Source organism: Bombyx mandarina, chromosome 17, assembly GCF_030267445.1.
Source record: "Bombyx mandarina strain Sakado chromosome 17, ASM3026744v2".
Classification (NCBI taxonomy): domain Eukaryota; kingdom Metazoa; phylum Arthropoda; class Insecta; order Lepidoptera; family Bombycidae; genus Bombyx; species Bombyx mandarina.
The window spans coordinates 5,588,465-5,610,130 of NC_143223.1; the positions used below are offsets into that span (position 1 = coordinate 5,588,465).

Here is a 21,666-nt window from a genome sequence, read left to right on the forward strand (position 1 = left end):
TTCCCTTTGATGTCACCCCGTCAGACGGATTCCTTTTGTTTGTTTGTGTCTTTTCTTTATCGATTAAGGCACTATGAACTCTGCCGGGTCAGCTAGTTTATAAATAAATCTCTGCTTAGAAACCGTCAATTTCACCGTCCACCCACTAGAGATACTTTCTAGATACTGCACGTTTACAATTTCTATTTCTATCACCAATTTTGTTGAATTAATCTTCAACACTGTTCAAGGAGCAGGCGTGATTAAGGAAATTCCATTCGAAATACTGACTTCAAAATTAAATTAGATTCAAATACTGATGGTTCAACGTTCAAACACTGCGCAGAGTTCAGTAAAATCCTCCATTACGTAAATAAGCGGTTTGCTTCGTAACTGTTAATTTAACTAAGTGAAACTCGAGATTCGAAGCGTTTTCACTGATTTCTTTGAATGGACCTTGGCATTACGAAGTTTCAAAGCTACTTCGTAGTTGTTGGTCGTAATTGGTTGAAAGATTAACGATGTTCCTGGTATAGTGCTTAGCAGGGCCTGTAGACATCAGAACGTGAACACGTTTTTTTACTGGTGGTAGGACCACTTGTGAGTCCGCACGGGTAGGTACCACCACCCTGCCTATTTCTGCCGTGAAGCGGTAATGCGTTTCGGTTTGAAGGGTGGGGCAGCCGTTGTAACTATACTGAGACTTTAGAACTTGTATCTCAAGGTGGGTGGCGCGTCTACGTTGTAGATGTCTATGGGCTCCAGTAACCATTTAACACCAGGTGGGCTGTGAGCTCGTCCAACCATCTAAGCAATAAAAAAAAATAAAAAAAACTACGAACCACATTAAGACATGAGACTGTTGGCATAATGCTATTGTATTACGGCAATTTGCTTTTTAACTGATTCACGGCAGAAATAGACAATATTTTTTTTTTCTACTAATCACCGACGACTTTTCTAACATCTGCCCTAACAAGTGTAGTGCTTCGCCGAATCTATCACTGGGTCGGAATTGTGACCTTTTTTTTATTGCTTAGATGGCTGGACGAGCTCACAGCCCACCCGGTGTTAAGTGGTCACTGGAACCCATAGACATCTACAACGTAAATGCGTCAACCACCTTGAGATATAAGTTCTAAGCTCTCAGTTTAGTTGCAATGCCTACCCCATCCTTCAAACCGAAACGTATTCCGGCTTCACAGTAGAAATAGGCGGGGCGGTGGTACCTACCCGCCCGGACTCACAAGAGGTCCTACCACCAGTAATTACGCAAATTATAATTTTGCGGGTTTGATTCTGAGAAGATCCAGCGAGAAATTCACTGGGTCGTATCTATGGGTTAAGTTGCACCTCGAACTCTTCTTCGCTTAAGACAGGGTGCTTTTCCCAATTTTACAAAACATTGTGAACCGAAATTAAATGTCGAAACTATGTTAATAGTGAAATCTAAATACGCCAAGTTTTTTTTTTATTGCTTAGATGGGTGGACGAGCCCACAGCCCACCTGGTGTTAAGTGTTTACTAGAGCCCATAGACATCTACAACGTAAATGCGTCATCCACCTTGAGCTGTTAGTTCTAAGGTCTCAGTATAGTTACAACGGCTACCCCACCCTTCAAACCGAAACGTATTGCTGCTTCACGATAGAAATAGGCGGGGTGGTGGTACCTACCCGCGCGGACTCACAAGAGGTCCTACCACCAGTAAAGTTTATTCATCTTACAGCTGTTGCCGTATGCACGAAATAGTTCAATAATTTCGATTTAAAATACACATAGGTTGTGATTTGCTTAATTGCTAGCTTTATTAGTAAGAACCTAGTTTTTATATAACATTTTTTAAATAGTATATCAAACAGCAATGATAGTCGTTATTTCTGTACCACATACATACAATATTACAATAAAATAAAGTTGAATTAATTTACGTAAATTATAGTTTGAATAAAGTTTATTTTTGGAAGCTTAATATGGAAAACACATTTTTCACGTCTCTATTACCCAACAGAGTACAATTTATAACCCTTTTACAGCTCAGTTACTTTGTTGCAATTGATATGAAAATTTTGAACGGCGTTTTGAATAAATATGAGAAACTTGCTGGTGGTAGGACCTCTTGTGAGTCCGCGCGGGTAGGTACCACCGCCCTGCCTATTTCTGCCGTGAAGCAGTAATGCGTTTCGGTTTGAAGGGCGGGGGGGCAACCGTTGTAACTATACTCGAGACCTTAGAACTTGTATCTCAAGATGGGTGGCGCATTTACGTTGTAGATGTCTATGGGCTCCAGTAACCACTTAACACCAGGTGGGCTATGAGCTCGTCCACCACTCTAAGCAATAAAAAATCTTAGCATTTCGCAATTGCGGTAACTATTATTATAAGTTCATTGTTTACCAATAATTAATGTAATAACATATATTTCTATACGATAAAGGTAAAATTATTTTGTATTTTCTGTAGTTTTGTCACTCCCTTCCCCTTTCCCTAACCGTGTAAAATAAAGAGACAAATTAGTCATAGTACAAAGATGTTTCCATTTACGTCGCGTTGTCTGTGTGACTACTAGACTAGTTTTTAATTCTAAATAAGTCATGATAAGATGTGCTAGTTTGCTCATGCAACTTGACAATAAATATTAAGCTAAATCCTAATATCTTAAGATTTAAATTGTTTTAAATGTCATCGTAAGATTTTAGATAGATTATTTATTGCTTAAATGGGTGGACGAGCTCACGGCCCTAGTGTTAAGTGGCTACAGAGAAACCTATAGATGTAAACCACGTAACTACCGCCACTTATCTTGAGAAATTAGTTCTAAGGTCTCAGTTTTATAGTACTACCGCTGCCGCACCCTTCAAAACAAAACGTATTACTGCTTAGCGGGAAAATTGGCAGGCTGGTGGTATCTACCCATGTGTAGTTAAAGGTGTCCTAAAACCTTAATATTGGTTTATTATATAACATACAGTTAAGATAAATCTATTTGTTTCCGTAAACTGTATCGACAATGAGCACCCGAGTCTACAACATATTTCTTTTGAGTTTTTTGAACAACTATAAAATTACAATTTTTTTGTTTTCATATAAAAATATAATGTGGACGTCAATGTCTTGGGGGTCCGACATACGCCGCGTGTCCCCCTGGTGGGGGGGCCTCAGAGGAGGTAGGGCTACCGGACCAAAAAAAAAAGATATGATGGCCGTTGTAAGTAAGGTTCGCGCGTCATAAGTTTCAACTCTGTTGATAGTGGGGCGTAGGCACAAAACGTTCGGTGGCGTAGCGAGCTCAACTCGTGCCCAACACAACAAAACCTTTTTATCGCCCCTATTTAGACTATTAGTGGTTTTATTTATTTACGAATTAAGATTTATTATATAACACACTAATTTAAAATATATTTCCCAAAAAACAATTTTAATAAAAATAAAAATTATCCAATAATTTTTTGTTTTGCGGACGGTCCATTTGGCGCCCCTTTATGAGTAGTGCCCCGGGCATGATGCCCCCTTCTTACCCCTCTCGCTGCGCCACTGCAAATATTGAAATGGTAAATTTTTGCCCTAATTTATTCTGTAGCGAAGATTAAATGTCGCATCTAAATTTTATCTACACGTTGAATAGACTCATATACTAAAATAGGTTACTGTTTCTAATTAAGACAATGTATCATTGTAATCTGCAATAAACAGTTATATCTCTATCGATTTTATCAATTAATTAACCCAGTATAGTAACAATAGCAACAACTAGAAGTAAATCCATCAAACGGCATATTGAAGTACCTACGTAATAGAAATGTTAGAGATTCCATTACGGCTTGACAGTGTGGCAAGACGTGGAAAGATCTCTGAATTATGTATGATTGTTTATTAGTATTACTGCAGAGCGCGTCCATAAACGATAAATTGCTCATTACTGTCAAGGATTCCGGCGAAAGAGAAACTATTAGAACTAATGATTATGTATAACAATATCATTATCTGGAATTTGGCTCCCGAACTTACAGTATTTTAAAGTACGCTATAAGAAACTTGCATACTTTTTGACTTTAGTGTGACTTACTTCGTCACATTGATTTCAATGTTAATCGTCATGACAAAAACGAAAAATTTTACAATATATATTTTAAGAAAGATATTGAAAAGTGTTGTATGTAGGGTGGGAGGGGTTGGAGGAGGTCGTTCCTCCAAATCCAGTTCCTATAAGAATCTATTCCCAGGTATCTTCACGGGGTGACCTAAGCGAGTTGAGGCTACGCCGCATCCTACAGTAAAACTAGCGCGCTAGCACGGGATGTTTTGTGGAAAAGCCGCTTGATTGGCTGAGCTCGCGTTCTGATTTACCGAGGTATCCCGAAACACCAGTGGTCCCGCCTGGGGGCCTGACGGAGGGTCATACCGTGGAGACTGGCGTCAAAAGTCGCCAACTATCGCCTCGACGACCCATCGGTTGGGTATCCTATGGGTAGTGCCGCTTTCAGATTTCAGTGTTGACCGCGGAAACTCATATATTCTGAACGAGTTCTGACCCCAGGCGGAAATCGCACTCTGGTGCGGTAGATTTGGTGCTGTAGGGCCCTAAAAACATCCTTGAACCCGCGGTGAGCTGTCAACGTCTGCAGACTGTCCAGTTACACCGTGCACCCCCTAGACCCGGACACCTCGTGTGAGATTCGGTTCCCGGACTGAAAAAAGGTGTCCTATGAATGAAGAGTACCTAACTAAAGTAAAAAAAAAAGTAATTTACAAATGTTTGAATTTCAAGAATACGAGTAAGCTGTTTATCAAATATAAAGAAAAGACCTTAAAACAAAACGTTTTAACTTTTATAATTTTCTACTCTTAAGAAGACCATACTAAATGTACATCTTACAAATACGTATAGTATAGACGTACTACATACTATACAGTGTAACGCGAGTTTACATTTTGTCGCACACGGCAGGCACGTACGATTGATTGTGCGTGTTCGTCTCAAGTTGAGCTTATTTGCTGATACTTTAGACAAGTCCGGAATTCAGTAATTGTTTTAACATTGCAATCGTATTCTGATGTAGCAACGATCGTGTATGCCACCCTAGTGCGATAGCTATAGTTATATGGTATAAAGAAATTTAATAAAACCTGAATCTAGCATACTACTTAGATTAAAAAAAAATCAAAAAGTAAACATTTTGACCATCTATCTATCAATTTATATAATCTCTTTGTATCTTTGACATACGACAATTCCCCTTTTTTTTTTTTTGTCAGGAGGAAATCGCCGGACTTCCGCCCTCCACTGGGGACGGCGGGCGGCGCATGTCGGAGTCGAACCGACTAAAACCTCCTGTCGCTTAACAACCAACGTCCAAACCTCACATGAGACAGAACTCATGAAAAGGCAAAGGGGGGATAGTGAAGTGTTTAGTGCGGAGCACATCTCTCCCATCACCCTCCCCCTCGGGACGCCGGACTGGCGGTCGTCGGCGCCACGACCACCAGCCCTCTCGGTCGGCAGTCTATCCGGAGCCCGCCTAGATGGCGCCGGTTAGAGTGAGCTATCCTACGGAATACCCCGCTGGGTCAGAACCAGCGTGGGTCGAGAATAGCCGGCCTTCCATCACCCGGATGCTCTTACGTAAAACGCGTGCAGAGCAGCTTGCACGACGTCTTCTTAGGTCCCCCTCGCCGGTCCCCAAACCGACATATGAGGGGGACCCGAAACACTTGGAGGGCCAGGGCTTGGGCGAGATCCGCCTCCCTGGCCCCCGCTCGACGGCGGCGGGCTTGCGCGTCTCTAACGCGCCCCGCCGCCTCCTTCTGCGAGATGGTGCACTCGCAGAAGTCGAGCATCGCCTTCCACGACTCGTCGTCGCCGAGCATCGATGCCACAACACTCGGCAACGACAAGTCGTTTCCTATTTTTGCGACGAGGACACGGCGCCACCCCTCCCATGCGGAGCAGGCGGCGAGCGTATGCTCTGCCGTGTCCAAGTCGCAATCACAATGGTGGCACTCTGCCGTTGGCTCGGCTCTGATCCGGTGCAGGAACTCATCGAAGCAACGACAATTCCCCTAGTCGATACTATAAATTGATTATGATGACGATGCGATTTCGAATCTAGTGATAGATTCAACGAAGCACTGCTCTTGCTAGGATCAGTGTTAGCAAATCTTTCAGGATGAGCCCGTTAGCTCACTTACCGGTCCGGAAATAGTTGTAATAATCCCGACGATAGGAAAAATATATCTATATATAATAATAGGGAAAGGTAGGGGGGAAAAAATCGGTGACGACACGCAGAAAATACCCTAAAAATGCTACTGAATGTTGTTTCTCTTGGGCGGGTTCTATTTATTTGCCTTGCCTTTCGAATTGAAGAATAACTCATAACAGTTATTGAGATTTCAAACGTCTCAAGGTGGGAAGCGAAATTCACCCTATTATGTCTAGTAACCATTTAAACTCGGGTGGGTCGAGATACCGCCTATCTATCTACGGAATTTTTATTAACATTTATATTAGCTAACGTCTGCGGACGGGCCTTTTTCTTTAGCTTATATTGCAAATGGTTTTCACACAAATCTCACGCTATCATGATATTTATTATACAATGTTTATAAAATTAATTATGTGTAACACTATACGACTCCCTCAAAAACCAAACACTAGTAACTAAGTTTCGAAACTACAACCTCTATTGTGACATACGTATCACCGAAATACAAGCGCTGAACAAAATAAAACTAACACCACAAAATCTGTAATATAAAAAAATAAAAATAAATGTTTTTTTGTTATGACAGCTCTATCAGAATAAATGTATCCTCAGTAAATAACAATTATAAAGCACGTCAGTCACTTTGCAAAAAAATTCGGGAACTTTCCAAGAAATCCACGGATTCCTCTCGCTTTTTTCCGGGACAGATTATTCCCTATATTTAATTTCACGCGAACGGATTTAGCCGGCGAGAAAAACGCATAAATAAGCTAGAAATAGGAATGAATGACAACTCCCGTGCCGCGGTTAAATCGCTGCCTCAAGGAAAAAGGCCTTCTATTTTATAGTCCTTTGAAACCTCGAACAGAGGTAATAAGTAATAGAGACAAATTTCAGGGACGCCTTTCCCCCTCCAATAATATTGAGAGCACGCAATAAATCTCTGAATGTAATTTGCGGTTAAAATGTAATGACAGACGATTCCTATAGCCACTTGAATGAACGTTGATTTAATTTCACAAGAGAGCGAAACGTCGGGAGGATCTTGATATAATACTCAACTAAATAACGCGGACATCCACTCACTCTCCCTGTCTCGCCTACCGCCCCGCCTACATAGCCCGCTGCGGCCAGATTAATCTTCCACATGCCTCAATGTCATTTACCCGTTGCAAATGACGCAAAAAATAATGATAAACACGAGAAAAATGTGAAATTGTGTGCAGCTTGAGAAATGACTTCATTTTCTTTACGAATCGTGAATCCGTAGCAGTAACTTTAACAAACCGCTGATTTTTTTAACTTTACGTTCGTATTTTATGTGTAATAATAAAACAATATTATATTACGAGTATCAGACAGTGTTACATCATCATAACATATGTCGCGGCGCCTGACTCGTTTAGCACAGCAAGCTAGCCAAAACGTCATACCAGAACATTTACTACTACCGGCACCGCGCGCTGACAGCATTCAACAATCACATTCATACATTCATCGACGAACAATCACGACTAAAGCATTGTAAATTATAATTAAAGCAAGTAGCAAGAATTCAATTGGTTTTATTATAGAAGCAATAAAGCCGCAGTGTCTTACGTAGATAATATACATTATTGAAAAACCGCAGAAACAGGACTGACTGAACATTTCGCGTTTAAAATTATGTAATTTTTTGTGGGGAATTAAACCATCTCGATTTACCTCGGTCGACATTCGGAGCGATTTGAATCAACGCCAGACCAATATTCAGCGGAGCGACAAATCAGCACTTCGATATTGCCTCCATTTGGGTACCCACCTCAATATATGGAAAATGTGATTTTTCATTGCACGCCCGCCAAAGGGAACGCGCTGGCCCGCTTGACGGGAAAATGTTTTAATATTTACAAAACTCGTTCGACTCGGCGCCGTTAAACTCGACAAATGTAATTAAACGTACAATTCCAACTTCCCCCTGGGACTATTTAATCGACTTATTTCTGTACGAAATTTTCGATTTAATCACACCATACATAATGAGCATGAAGTTCGATTTCAAACAACAGAAAGCTGTTACTTTACAAATTTGAAACTTCACTCCTAGTTCGCTGCTACCCACCTTAAGACATAAAATCTAAGTCTATTGTATGGTAAAACTGTCTCAACCTTCAAACTCAGACTCATAATTGCTTGGTAGCAAAAACAGGCAGAGTCGAAGTATTTACATGCATTTATAGGCTTACTATAGCCGTATTTTATGATATAATCTATATATTATATAAAAATGAATTGCTGTTCGTTAGTCTCGCTAAAACTCGAGAACGGCTTGACCGATTTGGCTAATTTTGGTCTTGAATTATCTGTGGAAGTCCAGAGAAGGTTTAAAAGGTAGGTGTATATGAAAATTCTCGGAATTAAATAAAAATAGTAATTTTGTTTTTCCTTTGATGTGTCCCCCGTCGGTCGGATTCCTTTTGTTTGTTTTAAGTTTATTTTTTACAAAAGTTTAGGTCTTTTATTTATCGATTGAGGCACTACGAAGTCTGCCGGGTCAGCTAGTCTATATATATATAAAAATGAATTGCTGTTCGTTAGTCTCGCTAAAACTCGAGAACGGCTTGACCGATTTGGCTAATTTTGGTCTTGAATTATTTGTGGAAGTCCAGAGAAGGTTTAAAAGGTAGATAAATATAAAAATGCCCGTAATTATATAAAAATAACAATTTTGTTTTCGATTGAGGCACTACGAAGTCTGCCGGGTCAGCTAGTACATAATTAAAAATGTTTAGTTTTATTTAACTTATTACAAAAATGTTATTATTCCAAAGATAGTATAAAGTTAAAATAATGTATGTATACTAAAGAGTTAAATTACTAATTTATATATTTTTGTTGTTTATACTGGATTACTTACGTCTTCATAATTATATTGACTTTTACGTATTTGTGATGCGCAATAGTTTATTATTTTAAAATTGTCTTAAAGTGGAATTACTATTTTTAATAGATGCTTAATTTGTTTTTTTTTTCCATTATTACAACAAATTATTTCATATGTTGCATTAATGGTCCGATAATTTCAATTCGACTCCACTTCACTGCGCTATTTTCGCATGTTTGGATTTACCATCCGGCTATGGAACGAGCTCTCCTCCACGGTGTTTCCCGAGCGCTATGACATATCCTTCTTCAAACGAGGCTTGTGGAGAGTATGAAGCGGTAGGCAGCGGCTTGACTCTGCCCCTGGCATTGCTGAAGTCCATGGGCGACGGTAACCACTCACCATCAGGTGGGCCGTATGCTCGCCTGCCTACAGGGGCAATAAAAAAAAATTTTTTTTCGATAACTAAGCCGAACTATTAAAATATAGATTTATTTTCTTATCAATCTACATTAAGTTTTTTCACCTCAAAATGACAAAGTATCATATATTTCATAGTCTAAATCTATATTTGCAACGTAAATAGAAAAATAGTTCTTCTATTTACTGTATTGTTGAACCAATCTAACTCTGGAATATCAACTGGTAATTTCGCAGACACTGGTATTGTTAAAAGCGGATTAAAATGATTCTCAATTGTAATGCAAATGTCTTTTAAATTATTTCTAAATTACATTAATGTGCCCTTTCAAATCTGTACTTCCCTATACTAACATTTAATTAAAATTGACTTCAGACACATGTGAAAATGAAAAAATAATTATATATTATTATATATGTAAAAAACGTATTAAGCTGCTAAATTGTTCAACAAATAAAAATTCTATGTTAGTTTTAAAATAATGATTGTGTAATATTTTCATAACAAGAAAAACCTATGAATCACAGTTGCGCAAATAAAAAACCCGTTCTCTCGGACACGATCCTCTTTGATTCCGGAAAGAACTGAATAATTTTCGTCCACGCGTCCAAACTTAGCGACAGAATACTAACCTGCAAATAAATCAAACGATTACGTCAGATCTCCCACATTTATAAATTGAAGTCGCTGGCGTGGACGCCGTCATCCTAGTTCTATCCGCAAGAGCTTATGCATTCCAATTTAAAGAATGTAACAACGCCAAATAAAAAAATAAAAATTAAAAATTTTGGGCTTTTAAATCTACTGTTATATGGATGTGGTTGCGAACCTTAGTCTCTGCTTTATAAGAGAATCCGTGGGTCACTCCACGGCTGAGTCCCTGTAGCACTCCGAACACATCGCCGGAAGTCAATCGTTCATGCGTAGTTTCCGTCAAGTCATTACGTACTGACACCACAGAGACGACACCCGTATTTACCCAATGCATGCGAGCTTCGCAATCTCCTGCCACGACTATGTAGTTGCCTGTTTTATTCAAATATCTATTTAGCCCACACTTTAACGTTTTAACTGAATTGACAGGGGTTTTCCTCCCAGTAAACTACATAGTTTTACAGCGAAAAGTGAATAAGGTACTTGATAATCCAAGTAAAGACTGGTGGATTCCAGCTTGGGGAATGAAAAAGTATATTGTTGTCTGAAGCTGCCCATAACCCGCACCCATGCACCCTCCAGGTCATCTAATCCGATTTATGTAGATAGCCGTCGGAGAAATTCGAATTTGAGCCATTAAGTACCGGTAGCATCATAACGATTCCTCGAAAAAGCGGCGCGACATAAAAACCCTTTTATCGTGGCCGCCTCTAATTACATACCCGACTCGGACAATAAGGCAGCCCACATCCGCCGTTGCCCTAAGCATGTCTTATCGAATCCTCCCGATCAATTCTCGGTACTTTAGGTACTCCAAGCAACCACAACAACGGGAGGAGTTCGACGTGCATTCATAGACACAACCCACTGAGTATCTGACCAGGTCTTATTAGAGGGTCCGCTTACGATACAATACTAAATGCAGTGAAACAGTGTTCTTGCTAGGGCAGTTGTTAGTAAATTCTCTCAGTATGAGCCTTGTGAACTCACCTACCAGCCCAGAGACGCTGGAATAACCCCCCGAATCTAATAGCGATTGGGTAGCATTTTTTTATATTTTTTTATTGCCCTTATAGGCAGACGAGCATACGACCCACCTGATGATGAGTGGTTACCGTCACCCATGGACTTCAGCAATGCCAGGGGCAGAGCCAAGCCGCTGCCTACCGCTATAGCATAAAATCAGTAAGCAATTCAAGGCATGGCCACCACGACTACGGACCAGGCGGGTCTCGATCTAGTATATCCATGAGCTACATGTAGTATACTATTATAAATACATTTTTGTAGCCATCGTTTTGAAAGGATTTTTTTTATAAGAGATAAGCCCATAGCTTTGTTACTCGAGGCCTATAGGCCACTTTTACCATGAGTACCAATGATAGATGAAGATAGTACCTACTATTTCTTAAAAACAAATCGTTGGGAATCTATTAGAATGGAATCTTTGCCACTAATAGCTAGCTATCTATCTACATAATTACCAGGAAAATAAATAGCATATTCAAGTGCCACGGTGAGTTGTCGTAGAAACGATTCTCCCGTCTCAGCAAAAAGATAGCAATTTCTCAAATGATGACCGAACATCGCTGACATCAGATCGCAACGTCTCACGTATGGAGTTTGCGCCAATAACACAGGAAGCTGAATATTATTTTCTAAATTTAATTATACCGAAAATTCGTACAAATATTTTAAATATCCTTAAATTTAAAAAGCATTTAATGAATTATGGAAGTACCATACATGCCCTTTGAGTTAACATCGAGCATTACTTCTCTGGACTTTGGGTCTTTGAAACTTGTGGTATAATTAAGAAGTTTTTAATTTTAATAGGTATGAAATCCAGTTACAGTAAATTTATTTTCAAGTTTTACATCATGCTGACAAAATAGTTTTTTTTTTTCTATAATGGCCTAACAATGTACCCTTTAGCTTAATATCATTTACTTTCGATTTCAATTTCAAAAGGCACCAAAATTGTTTTATTTCTGGTGCCTGAATGTTTGCGATTAATAGCTTCAAATTTGGGTTATCCTTAACAAATCAAAACAGCTACTTAACATTGTAATACCTCCAGGTATTTCGTAGCATCATATTTTATTTATATGTCATCATAACATACCTTAACAGAATACATCACTTACCAATAAAACGAAAAGAACAAACCCAATAAGGAAGATAAGTGAACTCGAGCAACATGAATAATTCACAAAGTCCGGACGCAAAATATTATATGGACGAATAGTATGCAACAAGTTTAAAGTAAGAATTAAAACTTTACCTGTCGACCGCGTTCGGCAACCCAAAGTTGTTGGACGTACATCCACAACTTTTTCAGTTGATAACCTGGTCGATAACAATATGAAGAAAAAAGTTGAATCCATACTTTGTTGAAGTACCTACATGCGGCCGATAAAATTCCATTCAGACTTCTATGAATTTAAATAGTAATAACCTTTTAGTGGCTTTGTTTTTTGTAATGACAAATCGATTAGCGTCGATACATTAACTAAAGTTCCACCCGGTGTCCAAAGACCTCACAATCCGAAAGCGTTCAGACATATTGAGACACGAAGTTAAAGACTGAATTAATTTAAAATACGGATTAAACGCTTAATTACATAGCAGCAAATATAGGCAGACCAGATATGAATTAGAGTGATACTTAGTTAGTGTCACAGTGTTAATATCTTATTATGTTATTATCTTCTCTATATTATAAAAATGAATTGCTGTTCTTTAGTCTCGCTAAAACGCGAGAACGGCTGGCCCGATTTGGCTAATTTTGGTCTTGAATTATTTGTGGAAGTCCAGAGAAGGTTTAAAAGGTAGATAAATATGAAAATGCTCGGAATTAAATAAAAATAACAATTTTGTTTTTCCTTTGATGTGTCCCCCGTCGGTCTTTTATTTATCGATTGAGGCACTACGAAGTCTGCCGGGTCAGCTAGCTAAGGATAAAAATATGGTTAACATTACCATAATTTGGTAAAAAAAGTAATGATTTCCTTGAAACAGTAAAACACACTGTTATGTATATCGGCAGAAAATTAACAAAAATTAGATTGCTTACTTGAAAGTCCTTGATTTTTTAAAACGTCTACAAGTTCATCAGTCGCCGTTTCGTAGCAGTTCAAAGCATATTTACTAGAATATGCCACCTGTATTGAGTTCATAACTACTACGGCAGCCAACATTTTACCACCAATCAGCAAGATGCCCAGTATAAACATTGAATATACGTCATCTACTATTAGTTCGTCACCGCCTGTCGTGGTCAATGAAGATACAACCATATACAAAGATGTTATGTAATCCCAACGACCTTTTGTCAAATCCCTAGAAGAATACAAAACAATGTTTTTATTTTTCGTTAAGCATTGCGTGCTTTTAAATTCAAAACAATTAGTCCCGGCCATGATTCACCGATACCTAAAACATTTTATAAGTGAAATTGCTCAGTAGACCGACGATTCAGAGGTAATTATTCGGAATTTGTATACATATGTATATTCAAACTTATGTTTTTTTTTTTTTATTGCTTAGATGGGTGGTTGAGCTCACAGCCCACCTGGTGTTAAGTGGTTACTGGAGCCCATAGACATCTACAACGTAAATGCGCTACCCACCTTGAGATATAAATTCTAAGGTCTCAGTATAGTTACAACGGCTGCCCCATCCTTCAAGCCGAAACGCATTACTGCTTCACGGCAGAAATAGGCAGGGCGGTGGTACCTACCCGTGCGGACTCACAAGAGGTCCTACCACCAGTGATTACGCAAATTAGAATTTTGCGGGTTTGACTTTTTTTTACACGATGTTATTCCTTCACCGTGGAAGTCAATCGTGAACATTTGTTAAGTACGTATTTCATTAGAAAAATTGGTACCCGCCTGCGGGATTCGAACACCGGTGCATCGCATCAACGAATACACCGGACGTCTTATCCTTTAGGCCACGACGACTTATCGAAAATGTTGTTAATGCGATTCCAAAATATGTCAGATATCTTCTAATCTACCAATTAATAAAAAAATAGTTTAGTTAACTAAAACTTAATCGAATGGGGTTTCCTGTCCTGAATTTTCATTTTTACCTAACTTTAATTGTACCGAAAATTCAAGACGTATAACCGAAAATTGTTTTAGATTGATATTGGATTATTATTTTGGAAATATTCTGTTTATAAAGCAAAATTCAAATTTAGAATCTCAAATTTAGTTCCAAACAGATAACTTCTTCTTCAGTTATATAATATATGTAATGAGCGAAAAAATGTTACACACACAAACCTTCCTCTTGAACTGAAATAATTCACAGGAACGTATTACATACACAGACAAACAAAAGTGAATTATGACTTTGTTTAGTAGAGTGGAAAAGGCAACCGCACAATCGTCAAATAAATTATGTTGATAATTAATATAATGAATTAGCTGTTTATAAGGTATATATATATATACCCTCTTTGTTGGCAGTCTTGAGGGCGTAGTAGCTAGCGCTCCGAACTGCCGGGCTGTGAGTCGTGGGTTCGATTCCCATATAGGGGAAACGTTTTTTTGACAAACAAGATCGTTTTCTTTTTGTTTGCGTGTTTAATATCTATATATGTTTAAGTATGTATATCAATGCCTGGCTCTAATATGAAATCTTTATTTGGAAGCAGGTGATCATGTATGATTTATCCTCGATTATTTAATTATTTATTTGTAATTCTCGCATTGCTTTCTTATTCCTTAAGTACATAATTTGTTTAAAATATTCCTAATTGATTACCATAACCGCAATTCATTCGAAACTTCTGCCTCATATCCAAAGGTAGAATTGTGCATTTTTCATTATCGCAGCAAAAGTATTATTGTTTTTTACACACTTTTGTCTTAACACCAGAAACATAAAATAGTAAATTGCTCCCGTTTTTCGCCTTCACCAAAGTACGCTTTATACCAATAGGTTTTCTATGGTTGATTAAAAGAAATTTTGAAAAGTAAATTAAAATTTCGAGATTATTTTTAGCTTTTTTTTTCTTTTTTAAATTATCAATATTAACTTTTTAAATATAACACAACTCTACAAAAAAAAATCGTTCTTTGTCCTAACGTCTATACTAGGTTTTTCCAGTTAATTATTCACAAAAACGAAAATAAAATACCTTTTTTTTTTGTATAAAGTTTGCTTTTGTGATAGTCATAGTAATAATACTTATTTTTCAATTTTTTTTATAAATTTTAACTAATTTTAATACTTTAAAAAAAACCGCGCTATCGGAGTGGGGTGTTTACGTTTACAAAATGCCCCTAGATGGCACTCGAGTCATAAACAACGATCAGGTGTTTTGTACAAGCCCAGAAAAACTTAAAATGTCATGAAAGTGTAAATACGATGCTGATGCATTTTGTTTCATATGTGGTCAATTTATTAAAGTTCAAAAGCAAACTGTTTCATGCCATGTATTTTTCATCCGTCTAATTACGATCTAAAATATCGAAATTTTATGCTTTGCAATCAAAGTCAAATTTGGTGTTGACCCGTGTAATTAGTATTGAGTCCGAAAGTTAAAAGTATTATATAATATACATAGGTCTCTGTATTCTTATTCAACTTCTACAATACTCACTCGTCCATCAAATGTGATTTCACCGTCCTTATAGTGTAGATTGAAGAAAATAAAATTAACGTGATGAGCCAAATACACGTGAACGTATGAATTAAGAGAAACACCGCGATCATCGTCATAGTCGACTGTAATAAATGCCATATTTATTTATAGTAGCAATCACGTGAATAATGACAGATATAGAATAAAAATAAAATAGATTTCCCTGGAACAGAAATGCTTTAGAATTTTTCGTATACACAAAGAAAAAGTAATTTATCGAAATCAATTTAGAAATCCAATATTTCATGTCAATCCGTGGTATTTACGCTGTTATAATATTATTACGGTGTCTAAATCGGTTAAAGGACGAACAAACTAAATTTTAAAGTTCTTGCTTTGATAGTTACATGAGAATGCAAAGCAGGGTGATTATGCATTGGCCAATTGCATATTGCAGCTCATACACATTGCAAAAACCAGGGTTGTCAAATTGTAAACACTAATCTTGACTACGTTAAAACAATTAGGGTACCTATCTTACGACGAGTAAAAGATAACGGTAGGCAGCAGCTCGGCTTGCCCTTGACATTGCTGAGGTCCATGAGCGACATTAACCACTCACCATCAGGTGTGCCGTATGCTCTTCTGCCTATATGAGCAATAAAATACTGTTACACCGGTAAGAGTAACGCCATCTATCGTCGAATAGCCGAACGAATATCGAAGGATCTAGTAACATCTAGAACGCTCGAGAAGTACAACGCCATCTATTGTCACAAAGTGGAAACACATTGAAGGTTCTCGACTTGTGAGGAATGTTCTCGACGATTCTAGGGCTGTCGTATCGACTATAAAAGCGTCGCAGAGATGGCACGCAGTCAGTTAGTAATCGGAACTACTCGAAGCGAAACAGTGAACCGATCACCTGAAGCGAAGCGGAAGAAGCGATTTGAGAGTTTTAAAGTGTTTGTTGCGCGTTTTAAGTGTTCTAAGTGATAAATACAGTTTTAGGTTGTACTTTGGTGTAACATTTACTTAACCCGAGCCCCAGTGCATAACAATACTAAAAACAATGCACATTATTTTACCTGTAAAGTTGTGAGATTGTTAGTGAGCTCAGCAGCAGTGCGCTTGTAAAATTCAATTAGATATTTTAATCGCAACAATCTATTAATGCGTAAATAATGCAACGCCTTCATTGGGTAACTGGAAACGAGATGAAGTCTTTTAATTTGTGATTTTTTTATTGTTGTAGCTGGAATTCAGAATGATAGGGATATTGCGAAAACAGTGATGAAAATTGATATTAAATATGGAATTTACAGTAAAATAAATATTCATTTAACAAAAATGTATGGTTCGTAAAATTGAATTTTTTGTCATGTTCCATGAACGTTTTATGCGTATTTCACTATATTTTTATTTGTATTTAAATCAATTTTCATATTTATTATTTGAGATTATTTTAATATCGTCATAGACAAACGAGCTAAGGGATAATCTGGTATGTGGTTTATAAAAATCGGCAATGCACAATAATCTCAAAACCTCGTGCGAAGGAAAATATGTCATAATGCTTGGACGACAGAACTCCCCATCACGGAGTTCTATCTGAAGCTAGATGGTACGAGGCAATAATTAGATTATTGCTAAAGCCGGCAGGATTGTCTTATCTTACTGTCTCTTATAGTAAAAATTTTTGGTGTTATCACTTTTAGATTCAAAGCGAAGAGTAGACATCATTTCAATACAGGGACAGCGGTACAATACAGTAGGCAGCGGCTTGGCTATACCCCTGGCATTGCTGGTGTCGATGATTGACCGTGACCACTTACCATCAAGTGGAATGTATCCTTGTCTGCAAAGGCATTTGACCTCACGTCTCAAAGCTTTCGACGGCCTCGAAGCTGGTGTCTCTGAGCTTCGATAACTTTAGATACATCACGAGCTCATCCCCTTGACTAAGCTAATACAATTTTTTTTAATCTCATAAAGTAACTCAACCATCTTACGGGAAACAAAAGCAGAATAACTCCAAAGGAAAGTTAACGAGTACGTCCGTGAAAGCCCGCAGCTTGTGACTGTAATAGCGTCTTCGACATTTCAGGGAATCGATTATTAATTCACCGTGTTTGTTGATGTATCCCTATATTTAAAAAAAACGAAGAATAATATTTGAACTTCGTATTTCCACTTACGAACAACAACAACAACTTTACTGGTGGTAGGAACTCTTGTGAGTCCGCGCGGGTGGGTACCACCGCCCCGCCTATTTGTGCCGTGAAGTAGTAATGTGTTTCGGTTTGAAGGGTGGGGCAGCCGTTGTAACTATACTTGAGACCTTAGAACTTATATCTCAAGGTGGGTGGCGCATTTACGTTGTGGATGTCTATGGGCTCCAGTAACCACTTAACACCAGGTGGGCTGTGAGCTCGTCCACCCACCTAAGCAATAAAAAGTAAAAAATAAAAACAACGAAATATAGCTTAGATCAATGGGCATTACTGGTAAGAGCATTATGGTTCCATTTCAAGAGATAGATATGTATATTTTAAGAATAACATAACTCTCCTACTAGCACCATCAATTTCTAAGAATACTCGTAATAGTGTTGGTTGCGGAGATAAGAGATTAAACTTTCAACTATCATTTTAACTAGATTTGACTGCAGAATGGAGCACTGCGTCACATAAAACACGTAGCGAATTTAAAATATTCATTAATTACAATAAAGACATTTCAAAATATGCTAAGTCGTAATTATAAACAGCTAAAACACAATTTATCGCCTGTAAAATCTTTTATGTTCTGCTATATTCGAAGTTAATTGAATTATTGAATGATAGTTATTTTTATGTAAAAGCGAAAATCAAATGTATACTTAACTAAATACTATATTTACACATCTCATCAACATATTTTTATGTAATAAAATATCGTAACTTAATTTATACTAAAAGTTTAATTTAATAATAATTAATGTGTCGTATACCTATAACGAACTGGCAAGGTCGTCACCTGAGTTAGATATTTTTACTTGTAGGTTGGTTACGTTTAGAAAAATGTTCAAGGGCATCCTCCACGTTATTAATAGGTAGGTTAATGTAATTGTTCAATGTATTATATTGTGAATTTTTTTTTTTTTCCTTACATTATTCGTTAGATTAGTTTTTGTTATTATGTTGTTTTGTTATAATTGTAAGGAACGTTGTTATACAAATTCAGCACTATATTATTGTCTTGTTTTGTCGTGCGCACATAACTTATGTTGCAAGCCAGATTTTGTTTCTTTTTATTTGTGTTTTTTATGTATCTTTAGCTTGTGATGTGTATTGTGAGCCTAATGAAATAAATAAATAAATAAATTTAGTTAATTACATATTCTCGGACAGTGATGCCTTCAAGGGCCTTTGAACAAAAATATTTCTTGATACTCAAAGTGAAAGTCTAAAATTCATTAAACAATCTACTTGCTTACGTGAATACTTACTTGATGCATCGACACAAACATTCTGATGTAGAAGAAAACGTCCAAGAACGCTTGTATCCAGAATATGTGCGGACAATCATTAAACGTCACCACTTCATATAAACCCAGAAAATACGTAGCTGCTGCCATAAAACAGGTCAAATAACCGTAAGTCTGTAATAATTAAAACAAATTCTTAGGCTACACAAGTTTGTTATATTTCGAATTACTTGTACTAAAGAGTAAAGAGTCATGCGGTTCGGTTTGAAAAGTGGGACAACCGTCCTACAATAGAATTGAAACTTTGACCACAAGACTGAAGTTGGATGCGGAATTCACTATCTGATGTCACCCGACTTAAGAAAAAAAAACGCACAAAATAGATACTGTAGAAGCTATAGGTAGAATTGTATCAACTAAAATGAATGTTTTTATTCTTTTGGAACGAAGTTCCTTATGGGACGATGCGGAGGGGTATCCTAACCGGGAAAAAACGTCCGTAACGTAAGATTTTTATTAGTGATGCACACAGTGTACGACTCAACTTTGTAATAACGTACAAAAAATAACATATTCTTTTATCATTCATTGACCACGATCTCAGAGCGTTCGTTTGCGCAATACACTAGCTCTTATGCAAACAACCGTGAATGAAGTGTACCACAATAAGTTCTCACGTTACCGAATGACTGTGGGTTGTTGCGAAACCTCCAGTTTTATTTTCTTTATACCTCGAATAGAACTTAAAATTAATATTTTTATAATAAGGAACTTCGTTGCTATCCGGTGTCCCACTACACTACACATCTTTCTTTTTTATTTATTGACGAAGATAGAACATTGCACCGTCCTACTGATATGAAATAAGTACAAGTAGTAGCTGTAGACATTACCACGGTTGCAACCAAACCAAATAATTACCGTACATTCACAGATCTCTTTCCTCATAAATTAAGGGCGGAATGTGATAGTGCTATGGTAATATTACTTGGAGAATTCATTCTAAGGGACATAGGAAAGAAAATAAGCCGTTTTTCGTAAACATTCATCATGAATATCCACACACCAGAAATAATAAAGTTCCCGGTCGAAACACATTGGAGATGTGAGCGTAACTCAAGTATGTCGCTATACTTGCCGACGATAGCGCCTGGCTAACGTTCGATTGCGAATTGCGCACTGTTAAATAGCCTGTAAGTTTAATAATTCACATAAATGATGATAATAATGAACAAGATTTTTGATGTAAAGATCAATATGGTTTACAATACGCCTTAATACGAAGAACTTAGGCTAATTAAATTTTTGAGGGTTTAAATTTTATTACACGGTATAATTACTTCTTCACCCAGCAAGTCATTCATGATAATGTGTTAAGTTTGAATTTTAATAATATCTTCACTATTCAGATATACCTAAATTCAGTCGTCTTTCTTTGGCGCTCTGATTAAAATTGACAGTAATTTACACTGGATTATTTTTATATGTTAGTCATTTGAAAACAAAAATCAATACTAAATATATAATAATATGTATGCAATGCATGCTCATCTTCCTCTAAGCACCATTTGAATTGGTGAAACCATGGTACAGATTACCGGCTGTATCTAAATCTGCTACGTTACCTATACGTTCTATGTCGTATTGAAAATTGTAACTTATTGAAGTATCACTATAACATTTTCTAATACATCTACTAATTCCTATATTACCAGTTCAGTGCCAGAGTTGATGACATGACGGAAGCGAAATAATCAGTAAATTTCCACGGCGTTTTTTTTTTTTAAATTGAGATATTTAAGCGCCAAAAACAAGTACAAATATTAAATCTAAGATTCCAGTAATGAATATTGTTAATTAATTATTGTGAAATTTAATCGACCGTCACTCACTGGACACAGTGAGTAATTTGCATTGGGTTAAGAAGTTTTTACACTCTTGGCTTGACATTATACTCGTATATCTGTGTAACAGAATATTTCAATATATTATAGTTGGGGTAGCAAGGGGGCGTGTAAATAGCCCTCCTGCGGCGGGAGCATATATAGCGGGGTTGTAGAAAGGCGTGTAAATAGCCGTCCTAAGCGGTATGTGACAAATGTTTGTCACTTATAATTAGCGGAGCGGTAAAACTATATAGCGGTAAACAAAAGCTAGTAATCAAACTAAAGATATAAATGAAATACACATAAGCGAGCGGGCGGGCGAATGATTACACGGAAGCAGCAATAAAATGGCAATAAATTAAAAGAACTTGCACTCACCTGTAGACCTTGCCAGTGACTGTGGTGCGGGCTTCGGCGATGGAAGCACGCGGGCGGCGGGAGGGGAGCGAAGCTCACGTAGCTTTTCGTAAGCACAAGCACTACATGCATGTGCCGCCATCTAGGCAGCTAGCGGTGAAGCGTTATCGATCGGGAGCTAACACCACGCTTTGGATTAAATTACGCTCGCGGTAATTAGTAACTGACAA

At 37.5% G+C, this 21,666-nt stretch overlaps 1 protein-coding gene across 1 annotated transcript in view; it reads right to left on the reverse strand.

Annotated features, from left to right (window-relative positions):
- Positions 1 to 9,948: 9,948 nt before the first annotated feature.
- Positions 9,949 to 21,666, reverse strand: part of LOC114253226 (uncharacterized) — a 65,816-nt gene continuing 54,098 nt past the window's right edge. Inside the window, exons 38-47 of the mRNA XM_089734455.1 lie at positions 20,260 to 20,384; positions 19,215 to 19,367; positions 17,737 to 17,870; positions 16,813 to 16,930; positions 15,743 to 15,867; positions 13,199 to 13,464; positions 12,407 to 12,471; positions 11,607 to 11,766; positions 10,298 to 10,494; positions 9,949 to 10,100 (exon numbers count right to left, since the gene is read on the reverse strand). Coding sequence (XP_089590581.1) covers positions 9,990 to 10,100; positions 10,298 to 10,494; positions 11,607 to 11,766; positions 12,407 to 12,471; positions 13,199 to 13,464; positions 15,743 to 15,867; positions 16,813 to 16,930; positions 17,737 to 17,870; positions 19,215 to 19,367; positions 20,260 to 20,384 — 1,454 coding nt within the window. The 3' untranslated portion in view covers positions 9,949 to 9,989. The remainder of the gene's footprint in view (positions 10,101 to 10,297; positions 10,495 to 11,606; positions 11,767 to 12,406; positions 12,472 to 13,198; positions 13,465 to 15,742; positions 15,868 to 16,812; positions 16,931 to 17,736; positions 17,871 to 19,214; positions 19,368 to 20,259; positions 20,385 to 21,666) is intronic.